This window comes from Podarcis bocagei (genome assembly GCF_964188305.1).
Source record: "Podarcis bocagei genome assembly, chromosome: 10".
In the NCBI taxonomy this organism is placed as follows: Eukaryota; Metazoa; Chordata; class Lepidosauria; order Squamata; family Lacertidae; genus Podarcis; species Podarcis bocagei.
In genome coordinates, this window is record NC_138135.1 from 36685756 (window position 1) to 36704296 (window position 18541).

At 44.3% G+C, this 18541-nt stretch overlaps 1 protein-coding gene across 5 annotated transcripts; it reads right to left on the reverse strand.

Moving 5' to 3' along the window:
• Positions 1-596: 596 nt before the first annotated feature.
• On the reverse strand, positions 597-17559 carry ARHGDIB (Rho GDP dissociation inhibitor beta). Of its 5 annotated transcripts, none has more exons than XM_081212106.1 (6): positions 17402-17559; positions 7044-7307; positions 4772-4855; positions 3013-3089; positions 1794-1857; positions 597-1313 (listed from the first exon to the last, which is right to left on the reverse strand). In XM_081212106.1, exons 2-6 carry the CDS (start codon positions 7219-7221, stop codon positions 1114-1116), a joined length of 603 nt encoding a protein of 200 aa, XP_081068232.1. In that variant the 5' UTR covers positions 7222-7307; positions 17402-17559; the 3' UTR covers positions 597-1113. The 5 variants fall into 5 exon arrangements, with proteins under 5 accessions (XP_081068232.1, XP_081068234.1, XP_081068235.1 ...); XM_081212108.1 differs by having other exon boundaries at positions 7044-7304; positions 17402-17552; XM_081212109.1 differs by lacking the exon at positions 17402-17559 and adding an exon at positions 11406-11523.
• Positions 17560-18541: the final 982 nt, after the last annotated feature.

Below are 18541 nucleotides of genomic sequence, written 5' to 3' on the forward strand. Positions count from 1 at the left end.
AGACCTTATTTATTATAATCAGTGCCTTGTCTCCCACTTATTCTGCAACCAGGGCACTCCAGGGTTGTCACTGCTTGCCCCCAAACCATTTTTAATTGAGCTTCACTCAGTTAAAGGTATCTCAGTAGTTTAATTTAATGCGTTTACTTGATTAAATCTGCATGAATATTCTATAGGAATGGAAGCAACAGTTCTGAGGGGAAAGTCATTATTTATGTGCTCTTAAATACTGCTTGCCTAATCTCAGAAGAGGTATGCATCCCCTCCAGGTAAGGGAGGAGGAAAGCCTCTTCTGAGATGATGCAGATAGATGACAGGTGTCCTCCCTTCTTAGAACAGTATCTCATAAACACCATGCCCTCTGGACAAGGATTAGGTCATATCTATGTTCCATGCGGCACCTTGCGGAGTGTAAGCACTCAATAAATATGCTTCAGTAAAAGGGAGGGAGAAACCCTAAGTCAAACAATACCGACCCACGAAAGTATTCGGATCTATTTTTAAAATTCATTGTAGATCTGAGTATGTTTGACATTCTGCATGTGCAAAGGACGGAACAAATCCATTTACTATATGAAACACGAGACACTCGGAAGCAAAGGACAAAACTGGCTTTATTTTCAGACACAGACATTTTCACAGGCCAGGGCAGGAACTGCGTCTCCTGCTACTCTCAAAGGCAAGTTTTCCGCACACAAAAAACAAGCTGAAATTAGATAGAATCCACTCATAGGCAAGTATGTTTCCAGTGAATACAGACTGCAAGGAAACTAGGCTAACGGCCATAGATCTTTAAATGGGGACAACCTAGATAGCAATTGTGTTGGGTTAGTATCTGTGCGTCTTCCTAGCAAAGGCACTTCAAGGACTGATCCTATGCAAGCAGAGAGGATGACTTGTCCCAGTTTTAATTCCTTGTGGATTATTTTTCAGCGCAGGAGAGACAGAGTCTGTCCCAAGGCCTGTGTTAAAACAGAATTTCTTGTGACAGTAAAAGGGCCAGGTTGGGGAGTGTTGGAGGAAGCGTGGCATGCAGGAGCCAGAGACTGGCACACCTGGAGAACAGTGCAAGAGGCAGGAGGAAGCAAAGGGGGAGGAGAAATGAGGTGGAGCTCATTCTGTCCACTCCTTCTTAATGGCCAAGTTCCACTCCCAGGTGAGATGGTCGTGCTTGTCGTCGTCGGTGAAGAAGGACTTGTTGCGGTAGTTTCCTCGAGCCATCATGCCTTTAGGTGCCTCCTCGAGAGGTGTAATGAATTCGTATTCCTCCGGCCGTGGCCCATAGCTGCCCACCATGAATGTCACTTTGTCCACTAGGAGAGAACAGCCAGCAAGAAAGTCATCAGAGGCAGAGAACAAACACAGGCTGCTGAGAGACAGCCACACAAGCAGCCCAGCTCTGCAGTTTCTCTGCTGCATCAGCCTGTACTGAGGGAGTCCTGTGTACACTGCTGCTGCTCTGCAACCATGCACAGAAAATAGCCCAGAAAGGATTTTAATGCTCTTTCCATAAACTAGGTTGCCTCCAAACTGGCAGTATTTTGTGGGAGGGGTCCAAGGGCATATCCAAACCTTAAGTTTATGCATTTAATTTTGATCAAAGCTGTCTGTTGCCCTAACACAACAAATTCAGCTTTATAAAAAAATGGAATGTTTGCAGTTTGGAAAGTGACGGGGAATACATGGGAAAGTGAGTGGGATTAGGTGAGCTGGAGCAGTAGAGGAGAACAGTCTGCAGGGTGGTGGGAAGAAGATTTGCTAAGGAAGAAAAAAAATAGCTCATTTTTACTTACCTTTCACCCCTGTCCGGTAAGTGTGCTGCACATATTTCAAGCCTGATACAATTTCTCTATTTACCTGCAAGACAAAAGCATCATCATTCAAGCTTCTGCTGCCCCCTTTGCCTTGGTAATAAGACTGTTTTACTCCACGTTCCCCCCCCCCCCCTTGTTTCCTCTTTGCTTGTGCAACGTTTTGCCGTCCCTCACCCTTTTTGGCTGTTGGGAGATGGCATGGATGAACAAAGCCCACCCTACTCAATTTCAGAGTGCCTCCTCATAAGCAGCTGTAAGAGGTGCTTGCCAATAATGAAACTCCTTTACATGAGAAGTTTACTCTAGGCCAGCGCAGGGATCAAGCTGAGAAACTGATAGCTTTTGTTACATTTTAGAATGATAAATTTAGTGAATTTTTTTTTGATAAACTCACTCAGATTTAGTAATGGGTTTGCATATGCAATTTAATTATATGTCATCATATAAATTAACCAATTACTTTTTTTTCCAGATACCACACAAACCTACCCCCCCCCCGACACACACACTTGATTTGCTGCTTTTGGGTAGGCTGTTTAAGCAGTGCTTTTTTTCTTTTAAAAAAATGTTTAGGGGTACTCTCATTTTCCTACTCATATTGAAATACTGCCCTCAATGAGGCCAAACTTAGATTCACAAAATGTTTAGGGGTATGCTTACCCCTGCGTCCCCCCAGAAAAAAAGCACTGAGTTTAAGCCTTTCTCCAAATGCACCTTCAAGTCAGTTTTGCACAAGTGTAAAATTCCCCGTGAAGTACCACAATATCACAGTAATGAGATTTGAAAAAAGGGTGATTTTATGAAAGCAGTAAACATTGTAAAAAACTTTTCTGAAAAGACAACTATTAAAACATTTATATGTTGTTCTTCTGGTGGGGAGCACCACTCTGGTTGATTTGCAACATTTACCATTCTAATAAAATATATTAAAGAATAACAATATAAACTCAATAAACTACCAGTCCCAGCAGTGGGGGTTAGGAATGCAAGAGCCTGCATTGTGGAAAGCCATTTTGGCCTGGTACAGCCTACTGCTGTGTTTGCACAATATGCACTTTTAATTTAGCAGTGCTTTTACTATTTAGACTGTCAGGTTTGAAACATGTGGACCTACAACCCAGTACACAGGTTTGCATCAGCAGGGGGCAGAATCCAGCACTAGACACCCACAGAAAACACAAGTAGAAGAGTGACTCACTTTGAAGTGGATCTTGGCACAATATTCAGATCCTTCCTTTATTACAAATGTCTGTTTCTTGAGAGCCTCAAGGTCCCCTGAGAGGGGTCAGGGAGAGAAGAGAGACACCCAGTTAATCTTGTGAAGAAGACAAGACACACGAGAACACATTTACCCATAGACTGTTCTAACTATAGTATGTTGAAGGACTGTGGTACATGTGGACATTTAAACACCTGCCCTTCAAATATGCATCGATTTCACACAAGGTAAACTGGAGTATGTTTGATGAAGGCATATACATTGTTTTAAACAAATACATTAAAACTAAAAGAGCATTCTCCAAAGAATCCTGGGCGGTGTTTGAAGAGGCACTGCGACATCATTGACTAAGATCCTGAACATTCCCCTACACAGACCGTTGTTGAGGTTCCTTAAACAAAGAAAATCACTATTCGAGTTGCTTATGTTGCATAGAGAACAGTCTTAACATGCCTACGATACCTATACTTTATGGTTGCGAATAGGGTGGTGGATGTATTCCTGAACCATAAATGTGCCTGTGTACTTGTGTGTTTGTGTATATGAGCACATTTTCTGTCAGTCCCATGAACTGGGGGGGGGGGGGATAGGCACAACTCCTTGGGAGATTCTCTTATGCAAAAAGCCACTGACTCTGAGGGGGTTTGTGCAAAGGGTGAAGCTGCTGCTAGGTGGGTTTGAGAGGAGCCTAGGTGCTCGCACAAAACAGGCTGCATAATGTTGAGATAATCAAGAAACCGTTTGTGGTATTGCCTCCCCAGAGATTTCAGCTGAAGAGGAAGCATCCTAGCTCTGCTGAGCCCCAACTTCCTCTCTCAGATAAGAAGTCCATATAAGGTGAAGCGTGACTCTCTCACACTGGTGTGAAGCAGACTGCTGATTTAGTCTGCAAAAAGGACTGATGCTGTAGTCTGTGCCAGCAAAAAGGGCTTGGCAAGAACTATTCTGTGTACACTTCATAGGACTCTGAGAAAAGTTTCTATGACCTACTTACAGAGATGTGTCACTTTACGGTTGCTTTGTTGTTGTTGTTTTAAGCATCCGCAAATTCTTTTGCTTTTTTTTTTAAAAAAACAACAACACGTAATTTGTCCAAAGGAATAAGGCACCTGGGATATCACAGTGCCCAGTTCAAGTCTCGCCTAACCTGCAAACTCACTAAGCAAGAGTGGAGAACCTCTGCCCTGTGGGCCAATCTTGCCCCCCCCCCCCGGGTTTCCAGTTCAGCCCATGAAGCTGTTTTCCCCAATCAACACCCACCTGTCAACCAGCTGATGTCCCTTGTTGTATCAGCCCTCAACCTTTTTTTTTTCTCTCCCTCCCCCACTCAAGACCTGAATTTTCTTTTTGCAGTGACAACAGAATGAAAACAAAATTAAGTAAGATACAGAATGGGAGGAAGGGTGCCATGACTGGTCAGCCCTCCCCAACTATCAGATCAATTGTTTGAAAGGGGTAAGAGGGCAATAACCTAATAATGCATAATCTGCATAGATCAGCTGAGGAGCAGCATGTCATGTGAGTGTGTCTGCATGAATGTGAAAGTGCAGGGCGGTCACACTAACTACCAGTGTGTGATCCCTGGAGGGTTAGAAAAGGATGGATGTGGCCTAGAGGACAAAAAAAAACCCTAAACATTTTGTGAATCTATGAGCAGGAAAATGAGAGTACCCCTAAACATTTTTTAAGGAAAAAAAGCACTGGCCTTATGCTGTGAAAGGAAGAGAGTTTCACCTACCAGTGAGGTCCATGGTAATTGGCCCTGGAGCACTGTTACAAACCAGGGTGAGCCGAGTGACGGTCACATTGGCAACTGTAGGGTCTGTGGGAACAGGAAAGGTAGGTAAGTCAGCGTTAAGGAAACAAGGTCCTATGCCTTTGTTGTTCAAAGACTTCTACAGCATCAGTCACTGTAGAAAAGAGCCTTGGGCGGCAGCTAGTGCCCCCACGCCCACCCCCCATTCCTTCCTTAATTTTTGACCTAGCGCTCTGAACAACATCAGGCAGTTGGATCTAGCTACTCTTCCTTTATCACAACACCCCTTGGATAGCAATGGCTCTGGGGCACTGTGAGACCCAGCTGTCCAGCATGACTTGGTATGCCCCCACCATAGCCAGGTAAGACCAGGGCGGCTCACTAGCAGAGGAGGGTTCCCCCACAAAGGACACATTGCCCAGGGTCCCCTTGAACATGCATCCAGCGCTGCCCAAAATTCTCAGACAAAATCACTTTTTTAAAATGCTGGTTTTAATGCATGTGTTTGCTTTAAATGTAAGTTGCTTTGAGATGCTGCAAAAAAAAAAAAAAAACACTAATAAATTTAATGAATACTACTACTAATAATAATGGGAGACGCGGGTGGCGCTGTGGGTTAAACCACAGAGCCTAGCACTTGCCGATCGGAAGGTCGGCGGTTCGAATCCCCACAACGGGGTGAGCCCCCGTTGCTCGGTCTCTGCTCCTGCCAACCTAGCAGTTTGAAAGAATGTCAAAGTGCAAGTAGATAAATAGGTACCGCTCCGGCGGGAAGGTAAACAGCGTTTCCGTGCGCTGCTCTGGTTCGCCAGAAGCGGCTTAGTCATGCTGGCCACATGACCCGGAAGCTGTACGCCAGCTCCCTCGGCCAATAAAGCAAGATGAGCGCCGCAACCTCAGAGTCGTCCGCAGCTGGACCTAATGGTCAGGGGTCCCTTTACCTTTTACTACTACTACTACTACTACTACTACTAATAATGATAAAGGCATTCCAGGATTAGAAACATGTGATGAAGCTATACACTTCATGCCTCAAAGTGTTATCTGCATGCTGAAATACCCTCCTGCTCTTCTTTTTATGAGAGCGTATTCAATCGCATAACCGCACGATTCCTGTTCCTGCCAGCTTAAAAGTGCTACAGTCACGCTTGAGCATTGCTATTTGATTCTGCCGATTGTACAAACTGTTCCTCTCCTCCCCCCACTAGTAGATATGCTTAGGATTGCAGCCTAACAACCCTTTTGAGCACATACCTGGCTCCCTTCTCTGCTCGACGCGAACAATCCCACATCCCCACTTCCCAAAATAATTCTTGCGAGTCCCTTCCAATATGTTCAACCACACAGTTGCGAAGGCCCCAACTGAGAGCAGCTAAGCATGAATTCACTCAGTTGGGTTTTACTGCATACATGTTACAGGCAAGTACTGAATGCCTCCTAAAACTGTGGCATTGGAAGCACTGATACACTGTGAAGCAGGTGCTGCAGGATCCCACCTAGAGCTATTAACCCTGACTGACAGCAGATCTCTAGGATCATGAGCAGAAAGCTGTGTTTACACTATTCGTTTAAAGCACATCCCACTCCCCCAGAGAAGGAATCTTGGGAGCTGTAGTTTAAGGGTGCTGGGAATCATAGCTCTGTACAGGGTAAAACATAGGATTTTTTCCCCCTGGCTCCGTGCTTTAAATGTATGGTGTGTACACAGCTGGAGTTTCTCTCAGTACCGCTAGGTATGATCCTTTTGGTCTCAAGTGCCTATAACTCTGAGCTTCGAAACTAAGTATCCCTAGTCAAAGAGAGAAGGTATTTGGATGCTGAAAATAGAACCCAAATCTTCCTGTAAGCAACCCACACAAAATAATAATATCTTTTTTAATAGCAAACCAACATAATTTCTTTCCCCACATTCAAGACTTATTCATATTCTCTCATCCATAACAATGCTAGTCCTGCTACATAATCAGAGCCAAAACAGTGCAAGATTGAGGACTTAAAAGCAAAGCGGGGGGGGGGGGGGGCGGTTGAGATCCACAAAGGTTTTTGCAAGCCTCCACCCATTACCCTTTTAAGATCAGAGCAAACCAAATTTGACAATCATGTGACATCTTAATGGCATCACATGATTGCCATGTGGGAAGCCCCTCCCACTATCAATTTTGGCCCATGAGGTCAGGCCTGTGGAGCGAAAAAAGTTCCCCACCCCTGTGCCACAGGACCAATCCCATTCCCACCGAGGTCTCTTGAGCCATACCTGCCACAACAGGTCCATCCCCCAGCAGGGACTTCTTGTACTTTGCAAGGCTCTCGTCATCCTTGTCCAGCTCCTGCAGTTCCTGAAGCGTCTTCTGAGGTGGGGGCTTATAGTTCAATTTGCTATCTAGCTCATCATCATCATCTTCCACATGCACCTCGGGGTCTTTCTCAGTCATGGTCGTCTGGTCTTGGAAGAGGAAGCTGCCAGGGAGTGTAAAAGCACGGTGCTGGTGGGGCTCCTAAGTCCTTAGCTGGGCTTCTGCTGCAATAAAGAGCAAAGGTACAGCCATCTAAATGCTTTTAACAACCATTAATATTACTGCCTCCTGTGAACTTATCTAATACTGTGATTAGCAACTGTAAAATATATGTATTATTTATTTATTTTTAAATAAACCAAACCAAGTCGCACTTGGTTCTTTGGGCACCAAACAAAAAAAGTTATAAAATACAACCATCTGCTGACAGTCTGCATCTAGGCCAGGTTCTGAGGCAGTGAGCAAAGATATATTTTTTTCCTACCTAGAGAGAAATCCACAGCGGCAGCTCTCTCTCTAGAATATTATATAGGAGAAAAACATATCTGAGCACATATAAAGCATATAATGGATACACACATGCACATACATACAAACACACTTCCCTCTCCCTCTATCCAACTGGAATCACAGAGAGCAACTAATGCAGAAACAGAACCTGGCACTGATTTATAGCCCTTGGCATATTATGGTTTCTACACATTTCCATTAGTGGAACCTCAAAATACCCACTGCAACTTGTGAACACTGGTCAGTTTTGAGCAGGCGAGATTCCCCTGCACTTTTAGCAGATCTTCAATCCAAGAATTCAGTTTCAAGGTGGCTGAAAACCTTATTCCAGTTTTCAGATACACCTGGTTGCTGTGACCACCCACTGGGAATCAATACAACAAGCCTGCAGCTCGCAATTCTGGGATTCTCTTCTGTGTTGCTCATTGAACTGATTTATAGGGGGGATCATTGCAACTGGATTCAAAACGTTTTTGACCTATATGCAAGGCTGGAACTGATTTAAGGAGAAAAATCTGCTAAGTGCACATAGCCTCATCCTCTTCTGAGTAACAAGACACCTCACACAGCTCCAGCAGCGACCCAGCAGACCCCACCAGAAGCCGCCTTTGCGGAACAAATGCCTTCACGGCACGCTGACACAGGAACAGCCCACCACACACAGCGTCTGAGCAACACAGCAACTGAGATCCACTGCAGCCTTGATCAATTCCCCTACAATCAAAATCAATCAAATATGCCATGCAGCAAATTATAGGGCTTTGCCTCCGTTAAGGACAGGCTAGAGATGGCGTTCGAAAAGAAAAGCAAGGAATGAGGGGGAAATACCTGGATGGAGCTCATAGCACAAGCTTAAAAAAAAAATTAAATGAAGAATGCCGATGAATCCAGCTGCAAATATCGTGTAGTTTCTTGGCTGCACAACAGTTAAAATAGCTGTTGTCTGCGCTATGACCAGGTCCCTTTCCTGTGCAAGAAGGAAGCATGTGGTTTGTTCCTATGACAACACATGCCCTGGCTGCAGACTCCTACTGGCAGCAGCAGCCTTTAAGCACTGAAACTTCTCCAAAAGAGGAGGAAGTAAGAAAGGCTGAAATCAGCATGCTGCATTCTCAGCAGCGGCTGAAACTGGCACTCCCTTTGCAATACCAGAAGAACACGTCTTCTCTTGTGGTTTGAGGTCAAGAGGCAAAAACAGAGGAAGGAACAGCGAGAGGGTTCATGAGTACCCAAGATGGGCAGATCTGGAACACCTCTGTGATGGACAGGACAAGAGAGGTGAGGGGGCAGAGGAAAGAAGCACGTGGGTGGAGTGGTAAATTTTGAAGTGCAGGGAGCTCACCATGACAGCTGCCACAGCCACACCTCCAAAATGCAGGAAATATAGATAGATAAATGGATTACATATTATATACCCACCCTCACACAAATGCAGGGCAATGAACAGAAGTGCCTAGAATAAAACCCGGTTTCTCAGGATGCAAAATCAGTGCTGCTTACTTATAACTCCGTAGGTTCAACTCGTAAAGCACACTGAGCTTTAACAACGGATCCTCAGCCAGCTGAAATGAACCCAGTGAACTGCATGGATGATTTGAACCAAGGTCTCCCTAATTCTAATCTAATAACTATATCACACTAGCCATGCCTTCTGAAACCGTGTTGGTGAGTAGAATAGGATCTGATCTTGAAAGAGGCACAATCCTACACAGTCCTTTGATTGTATAATAAATGAAGGGTTTTTAAACCATTTGTAGTTCACACTCCAGCTATCTACCCAGATTGCATATCAATCCCAGAGAGTTTACATTTTATGTAGGTAGATGGGAACTGTTCTATACTGTAAGACCATTGGTTCACCTAGCTTAGTACTGCCTACACCGACTGACAGCTATCTCTTTGTGGCTCAGTTCCACTCCATATCCCCTTTTCAGTGCTCTAATACTGTTTCTGCTTGCAAGTTTTGCGGTCATATTGCTTCGTCACCAATCAGTGCACGCCCTGTAACATCTGAATGAAATCCAGTGACTTTTGATACCAGAAATGTTCTGGATTTTGGTTTTTTTGTCCCATTTTTGTTGCATCACAGTGCAAGAGTGCCCTCCAGGTGGCAAGAATGCTATAATACTGCATGAACAGTCCAGTATGAATCCAACACTAATACTTTATTATTGCATCAATGACATGTTGCAAAATATACCTGCAAAAAAAAGAACCAGTCTGCAAGGGCCCAATAAGCCCTTCTCCTTTTAAAATTATATATATACACACACACACACACACATTTTCGCAATAACCTTCAAATTGCCATTATTCTGACATTTTTCTTCCGTTGCTTTTTTCCAAATGATTGGACTGTAATATTTTTTTTAATAATCCATGAAAGGCCTCCATTCTGCCCCATCCAAACCCCTTCTAGTATGGTAGGTTGGGAGCTTAGAATGCTCAGTTAGCTCCCATGTGCTGTGTCCAAAAAGATGGGAACTAAGTCTTCCCTAGGGATATGGAACCTGCGCCCCTCCTGATGTTGTTGAACAACAACAGCCATCCCTGACTTTTGGGCCATGCTGATTTCTGGAAGGCCGCTAGCTCCCCATTCCTGAACTGCATACACTGTGCCTATGTACACACACTATACCTTTAAATTGCATTCAAAGCACATTCTTTCTCTCAAAGAATTCTGGGCACTGTAGTTTGCTAAGGAATGGTGGGAAATGCGCTACTGAGAGGCATAAACTACAATTTCCAGAATTCTCTGAGAGAAAGAATGTCCTTTTAAGGTGTGTATACCTGTGGCTTTTAAAATTGCATGTGATAAATACATCATTCCTAACCACAATTTTTTAATCCAAAAAAAGGAGAGGTGCCAAATATACTTAGCCAGCAGCAAAACAAGATTGCATGTGCTACCGGGAAGACAAAGATAAGAGTAGTTTATAAGCTTCATTCAGACAAATAAGCTGCAGTGTGGTGGACAACAAAAATTGAAATCTTGCTGAGCCTGTTCTGTGTGGGCAAGCCATGTGCCGCCTCTCAGCTTTGCAATGCAAATAATTCCACCACACCACCACAGGCTTCCCAAAAAACCAGTCTGCTGTACCATAATGCCCAAGCCCAGTGGCCACACACAAACAGCTTCCCACGTGGACCTCACGCAGTTCTGGATGTCAAGAGGCAGCTGCTTAAATGCAAATCAAACGTTGAGATATATTTGCATGAATGGGAATGCAGAACTATCAAACTGTAAATTGCACATAGCAAAGACACATTTCCATCAAATAAAGAACCTTTAACAACACACACAAAAAGAAAAAAAGAAGAGGCGTACACAATGATGCCATCAGGGCAGGACTTTGGGGCACAAGTCCAAGGCCCCAGCCGTCAGAAGGTGCAGCAGGCCTGCCATACCACACCTTCAAGTAATACACTTTGCCATCTACAAGGGCCACTGACTTCAGAGTCTAAGATTACATAACTGCATCACTTGAGCATTCAAAGATGCGCCAAAATATGGGTACTCAAATTACTGTGTAATACAGAGACTACGGCTATGCTGAGTTGTAATGCATTTTGCTAGCTATCCAGTATAAATCAGCCCTCCCCAGTTCAGAAATACACGTGCCCAAAAGCACCGAAAGGCCACACACACACACACACACACACACACACACACACACAAAGAGAAACATCTGCTTGAAAGAAGTGAGAGAGAAGGAAGAGAAGCAGAGGCTCAACAGATAGACTTCAGCAGAGGGGTGCATTAGAGAGATGAAAAGGGAGAAAAAGAGACTGAAGACACACCAGGCACTCACTCCATAAGGGCTCCTTGTACAAGTCGGGTTTGTTTCTCTGTGCCTTTTCCTGAGAAGCAGTTTATCACAGCCCTCTCCGACTCATGGAGGCTGGCAATTGCAGTGTCTCTTGTTCACCACCACTCCTATTTTTAAACGTGTAATAATACAGGGATGAAACAAGAAGTGAAATGGGGACCACAACCTCTTACACAAAAAAAATAGGGGGGGGTTATGTGCCTCGTCCCAAAGACAGCACTGCTGTCTGCTCTTGCTACATACAGGAAAAAGCCAGCTGTAATCTATTTCCACTCAATAACACAAATTTCTACATCTCCATGGTGGGACCTGGACAAAGCATGACTTGAAGGTGGACTCCTACATCCATGACACTCATCCATATTGCTATACCTTCCCCCACTAACTTCAGAGCTTGGTCCCAGAGAGTGTGCATTGTTATGTCTATGGCAGATCCATCTAGACTAGGATTCCATCTAGACTAGAATAGTCCACCCCAGGACTTAAGAGAGAATTCTGGATGGAAGAACACCAATCTGTATGCAACTGTGAAAAAGGAAAGGACCATAAAATAATCCTCTTATTTTAATAACCCATAGCCTCAGTCCAGCTGCTTATTTCTAAGAGACCCACGCCTCTGAACTCAACATGTGTATCAGTCACTTAGCCTAGCAATGAAACCACCCACAGGAGCCTTCGGAAAATCTTTTAACTGGTTGCATGGTAAAGCCAGCTTGGGGCAGAAGTCCAGCACCAGAAGAAACTCATGTCCATTTCTGAATTCTGTAGGAAAATAGATGGCCTGCCCTCAAAAAGGTTCCCTGCACCAAACTGCTCCCCAACAAATTTACATATGCATTTATTATGACAAGTGAGAAATGACAAGTGAGATTCCTTTCCCCACCATTACTGAACTTTAAAGTTGAGGCAGTTTAATTACATAACACTTACTGGTAAGAGGGCAATACAGTCGTACCTTGGATCCCAAATGCCCTGGAACTCGGAAGTGATTGTTCCGGTTTGCGAACATTCTTTTGGAACCCGAATGTCTGACAGGGCTTTCACGGATTCTGATTGGCTGCAGGAGCTTCCTGCAGCCAACCAGAAGCCACGATTTGGTTTTCAAACATTTTAAAGTGAAATGGACTTCCGGAACGGATTCCATTTTGACTTCTAAGGTACGACTGTACACTGAAAAGCTCTTGTTTTCTCTCTAGCTAGATTTCCTCCTTTGACTATGAGCTCCTTCAAGAGTCTGTGGGTCAGATGCTGCCCTTCCCCGTGCACATTGGTTTGCCTGTCTGCAGGGGGATGGGACTGTACATGTGCAACACTGTCATAATCTAATGAATGGAATATTAAACTTGAATCATGGGATATCTGGGGTCAAATCCTTAGTCATGAGCGCAAGATGTGATCCTGAGCAACTTACTCTTGTCATGGTTGCATTTCCCCGCTTGCAGAGCTGCCAACTGTACCTCTTACCAGAAGATGCTACTGATAAATGTTTTTTCCTAATCTCAGTTCCTGTTGAAGTTCACCGGAAAGTCAATGCCAAGATCAGATTGACTGCATTTATTTGTATTTTTAAGGAAAACCGCTGCTTCTGACTTCAGTATTCCGGCAGATTCTGCACGTATGGCCACTCTACTAGTTCCATACCCTTCTGGGCAAGCACTACAATTGGAAGTATGCCTGTGTGTAAAATACTAACATTGATCTCTCTCAGAGGCTTAATGTACAAAGCCTGGGAAGCCTTTTTAATGTGCTGCATTGCACACTGTGACAGAGCTTTTGTGAATCAGGTTCTTCACAGGCCATGGCGGAATCATGACTTTTGATTGAATAATGTTAGTTTCAGCCACATTGTGTGGGGAGGGTTACAGACCATGACAACAAACAACAAGAAAGAATTAAGGCATTGCATCCTATAAATATATTTAAATCAGTGTTACTCCAATCTAACTAGCTAAAGCATCCTAGTGATTGTAGTCTGGTACAGATGTTAAGAATTTCTTGTTAGAGCACAGACACCCTGGGCACCTTTACAGAACTACAGCTCCCATGAGTCTAGGGAGAAGGGGATGACTATCAAACCACTTCCACTGTGAAATAAATGAATACATCAAAAAATGAAAAGCACCAATACCAAATATCACCAATACCCAAACAATTCACAGAAGAAACCCAGTTTCAAAGAATGAATATGCTTTCATAGCACTACATAGTCTGCAAGAATTAATACTGTGTCAGATACTTTGGGTGCCGGTACATATTTGGTTGATTTGTAGGTACCTGAAAGTCCCAATTCAGTTAATTGCTTCCTTCAGGCACCACCAGCTATAGAAGCAGGAAGTATTAGTTCCACCTTGAATTCCAGGTTCCAGTTGACCAATCAGCTCAGGAACAGCAATTTCCAGATTCAACATACTCAAATTACCCAACTACGTTTACTCTGTTCCTTCAGCTCCACCTCAACTAGGAGTTACAATAAGAAGACAAATGGTTTCTTTCCAAACAGCACTGCTGTGGCACATGATGACCATCTACTAACATGAATTTGGACAGCAGACACCTCAATAGAACAGGAAAAGACTTTCTAGTGGAAAGAGGAATGAAGGGGATGATGCACAGCATAGCATAGATTCCAAAGGTCCATTGCACATCAGAGTAGATTAAAAACAGCAACAATCTAAAGAAAGCAGGTAGAGCCCAGATAGTCTCAGAAGAAGAATAGAAGCCTGGGGCTAACAAACAGTGCTTTTAATGTGGGGCGTTGCAAAAATATAGGTACAGGCCACAAACATGGGCTCATACTCCATGTAGCTTAGAGGGCTTCTTTCTGTAGAAAGGATCCATGTAGTTTACTGTCTGCTTTTTCTTTTTCTAACAAAAACGGCCTTTAAAAAAAAAACCAAAGCAAGCAAAAATAAAGATTGCTCCCTCCCTCCCTGTCTGCTTGCCTCACCAGTTCCTTCACTCTCTGTATCTACTGCCCATCTCCTATAGCTCTTCTTTGTTGACACCCTAGATTTCAAATTGTTTCCATAGTACCGCAGTACTTCAGCATTTCCAGAGAAGAAACAAAAGCATTAGAATTCCTGGGCTGTTGCTATAAAAAGCAAGCACCAGTTTTAAGAGCAGGAAGATTTAAGCGATCACTACGAGTAGCAATTTCTCAGAAGGAAGGAAATTTCTGTACTCCCTTAAGTCAGATATCCAGATTAAAGCAGCAGCACTGGGGCACAACAAAACTGGTACAAAAAGTCCTTGTTACTCATTCTTTGCTGTATAATTGGTTGTTCTATGGGCAAAGAAGTAGGTCCCTGTTGTTCTGGTGTACCCCTTTGTTATTTCATTTGTCAGTTTTAAGTATCCATAAGGCAATTACTGCATTCATACTAAAAGCATAGCAGCTGAAGTAAGTACAACTACCCACCACACCCCATTTTACAGCTGGAGTAAGTATATCAGAAAGGATAGGTGCAAACATAGCATGAAGAGTTTTCTCAGTCTCTAATAACTTCCGTCCCCTTGTTCTACATACTCACAGTTGCTAACATAGAAACTTTAATTTCCAATTTATCCAAACACATATATTAAATAGGATTGCCAAGGCTAATTGTTTGCTTCCTGGTGGGGATCTGGGGTCTTTTAACAACTGCAATTCAGGAGGTAAAGCCTTTCTTTACATGCAGATAGAGAGGGATAGAGGAGGCTTCACTTGCTGGATTTCTGCCTGTCGTGCAGTTGTTAAAGGCAAAGCAGAGAAAAGACCTATCATGGTGGAAATACACTTTTGCTGCTTTCACCACCCTGACTGTGACCACACAAGATGGCGGAAAGGAAGAGGTAATCTTGAAAATGCAATGTATTCACATAAGACAGTTGACTTAAGGTGGTTTCCAGTTATCCTAGCATAAACTGCTGTTCTATGAATGGGGGAAGAGCCAGGCTGAAGGTCCAGCAAATCAACAGATTATATGTAAGGTGGGATAGGATAGGGGGCATCCTATGCAAACCAACTTTAGCATACAGTAGAGCATAAAGTGACTTAATCTTCCAATCCAGAGGCTCTGAGGTTACCGCAGCTCACTAAAGGGCAGGAGGAAGAGCCTTCTTTGATGAGCAGTTGCTTTGCTAATTTTAAAGGGGGAGAGGTATTACCATAAGGAAAGCAAACGGGGTTTAGGAGCTCAATCTTTCTGCGACTCAGTAAGTGATTTCTGTGTGGAAGTTCGTACCTCCTCAGGCCAAGTATTAAGCAAGAAGGGGGTCCTGTGCAGAAACTAGCAATGCACTGGGGATAGGATGAGCCAAATTAATTATCTGAGACCAGTTAATGGTTCTCAACTACGGCAATTCAGGCCCAATAAGGGTATCAAGAGGGAAAATTTTGGACTCATCTGGAGCTAAGACACTGGCTGGTAGGCACACGTTTTCCATGCTGGGTTTGGAGAACACCCTTGACTTGGTTATTTGAAAAGGGTTGCACATCTTAGGAGTTTCAGAGCTCCTTGAAGGTGATTGAAAGCAACAAGAGCATATTTCTCTGTTGTTGTTCAATGTGCACTGATTGCCAATTTCATTTCTGTAAACAATTCAAAATGCTACTTGTTATCTATAAAGCCCTAAATGGGCATTAGAACCAGGTTATTTGGCACATTGTGGTTGCCCCTGGAGGCCTTGCTCTATGTTCTATTGCCTTTAGGGGCTTATCCAGATAAGAAGTAAGACAGGGCCTTTTCAGCTGAGGTACCCCATGATGAAACTCATTCACTCCTCTCCCAAGATCTTGTTGGCCTTTGGGCAAGGTTTTTTTTAATTAAAAAAACTTGTTTAGTCTTTAGTTTGGACTACTCCCATACTCTCATTGGGGGCCCAATCTAGCTAGAGGAAAGATTAATGATTTTTTAATCTACGTACATGTATTTCTAATCAAAGAATAAAGCTATATGCTGTCTTTCCTGCCTATGCAGATGGTGACCTCTGTGTTTTAGTGTGGAGTAAGGAACACAGAAAGAACCCTAGGAAAGATTTTCTCAGTGAGCGCAGAACCCCTACACGTGTTCTTGTAGAACTGGCCGGGCTCAATACTTCCCTTGTTGCTTCCAGATAACCTGTTCATTGATAAGTCATCCTGATCGGTTTGCAAGAAGACAACATTGGCTACTTAATGAGCAAACTTTCCAACCTGTTTCCAGGGAGGTTAGGTCAAAGCAAAATGTTACCCGACTTTCCCACCCTTTTCCTTACTGGCCTTTTGCGGAAGTAGGTTTTGTTGTGCAAGATCTTCCAACCCACTATCAATGTGCAACCTCAATTTGCAAGTAACTGAATCCCACCCCCAAAATTGCCTGTCTGGAAGCCCCAACCTGACTAAAACTGTTCTCTCAACTCCATTAAAAAAAACAAAAAACCGACAGAGACACCCTTATTCTTTGCAGCAGCAACTGTCTGAATTCACACACGTTGGAGGAAGAAGCAAGTCAAGCAGCGACTCCTTTCCTTTCCTTAAGGAGTCCCTGAGCCTCTGGGCCCCGCGCTCCTTAAAATATGCAGCGACCCAAATCTAAAAATAATGAAATGAGCATCCAGGCCTCCAGAGTTCATGTGAATGACGGGCGAGCTCTGGCACAGGAAGTGGGGTGGAATTTTCCACGGAGAAATGCACCAAGGCGAGAAACGTCCCTCAGCCTCGCCTGCCCGAACTCGGCCACCCCCAGGCCGGTTTCCCGAAGGGCAGAATCCGGAGGGGCGCTTCCCGCCACGTTTCCCGAGCGGACCCCTTCCTCCGCCCCCGGGATACGGCCTGCGCGCCCTGCTGCATTGCAGAGCGAGGCGCGCTTCTTCCTCTTTTGGCGCGGGAGCCGCGCTCCCGGCCGCCTTTTCCCGGTTGTGGATTAAGTCTCCCGGAGGCGGCTGGGAGCGCGGGCAAGGCAAGCGGGTGGGTGGGTGTCCCTCCGCCCGCCCCCCTGCGAGAAGGCGGACTCACGTACCGGCGGCGGCGAGGGGCGTCTCTGTCCGGAGCTCTGCGCTCAGCTTCGAGCTTGGGCAGTTTAAAAAAGCAGGAAGGAAGTCGGTGAAAAAATAAGAATTTTTTTTTTAAAAAAAACCCGACTCTTAGAGGAAGCTCCGGCTGCAGTGTCGCTGCTTTTCCTGCCGTGCACGAAGCGTATATATATCTCTATCTCTCTCCCCTCTGGGCGAAAAAAGCATCCTCGCCCACAGAGGAGATGCGTGTGAATTCCTGAAGTGCCCCCTGCATATATATATGGACAGAATAGATTCATTCAGGCATTGCTGGGCTGCGGTGCGGGGCGCATACCTGGGTTTCTGTAGGAAACATGTAGCTCTGTGCAGACGAGGCTTTCTGAAAGTGATCTTCCTTGGCTGGGATGTTACTTGACTTTTAGTGCTCGGGCGTGGACGGTTTTTAGGGAGAGGGTCCACAAAAATATAGGTTTCTCCTTTTTTGCACTCCGCCCGTTAAAAAATAAGTATGCATGTTTCATTTTGTGCACGTTGCCCGGTAAATTCCTCTGTTAGGTATTGTAACTCGCATCAAGAAGATTATTGGGGGCGGGAGAGGGAGAGAAGTAGAGATACCTAGATACATAGATAGAGATGGGTAGCCGTGTTGGTCTGCCATAGTCAAAATAAAAAAATTCCTTCCTGTAGCACCTTAAAGACCAACTAAGTTAGTTCTTGGTATAAGCTTTCGTGTGCATGCACACTTCTTCAGATACATAGATAGACACACACTGTGTTTTCTGTTTGATCTTCAGACTCCAGAAGCTTGTCTTGCAAAAGGGGTGGGCAGCCTTCAGCATTGTTGGATCTGTTTGGGTTTTTTCCCCCAATGAAAATCCCAAAAGCTGCACACTGAAGCCAGGTGTGAAAGACATACCTTGCCTATTTACCGAAAGACGGTACAATTGGAATGGATAGCCTCTGAGCACGTTTTGCCCCATATAACTTGCTTCCAGTAGCGGAATACAGGATGTAACACTGGCCAACAATTTGAGTAGTTTTGAAAGAGGATTGGACAAATTTGTGGAGGCTGCGTATACTTAAAGCACATTAAAAGCATTTAGCCTTTGCAGTGCTACAATTCCCAGCACCCTTAACAAACTACA

What these genes read in the sequence shown, in the direction of transcription:
- ARHGDIB (XM_081212106.1), bottom strand. Translation starts at nt 7,221, where the DNA reads ATGACTGAGAAAGACCCCGAGGTGCATGTGGAAGATGATGATGATGAG. An exon ending in GGATGGACCTGTTGTGGCAG is followed by an intron (nt 4,856 to 7,043) that starts GTATGGCTCAAG and finishes CTGTTCCCACAG; the next exon opens with ACCCTACAGTTGCCAATGTG. An exon ending in TTACCGGACAGGGGTGAAAG is followed by an intron (nt 1,314 to 1,793) that starts GTAAGTAAAAAT and finishes GTTCTCTCCTAG; the next exon opens with TGGACAAAGTGACATTCATG.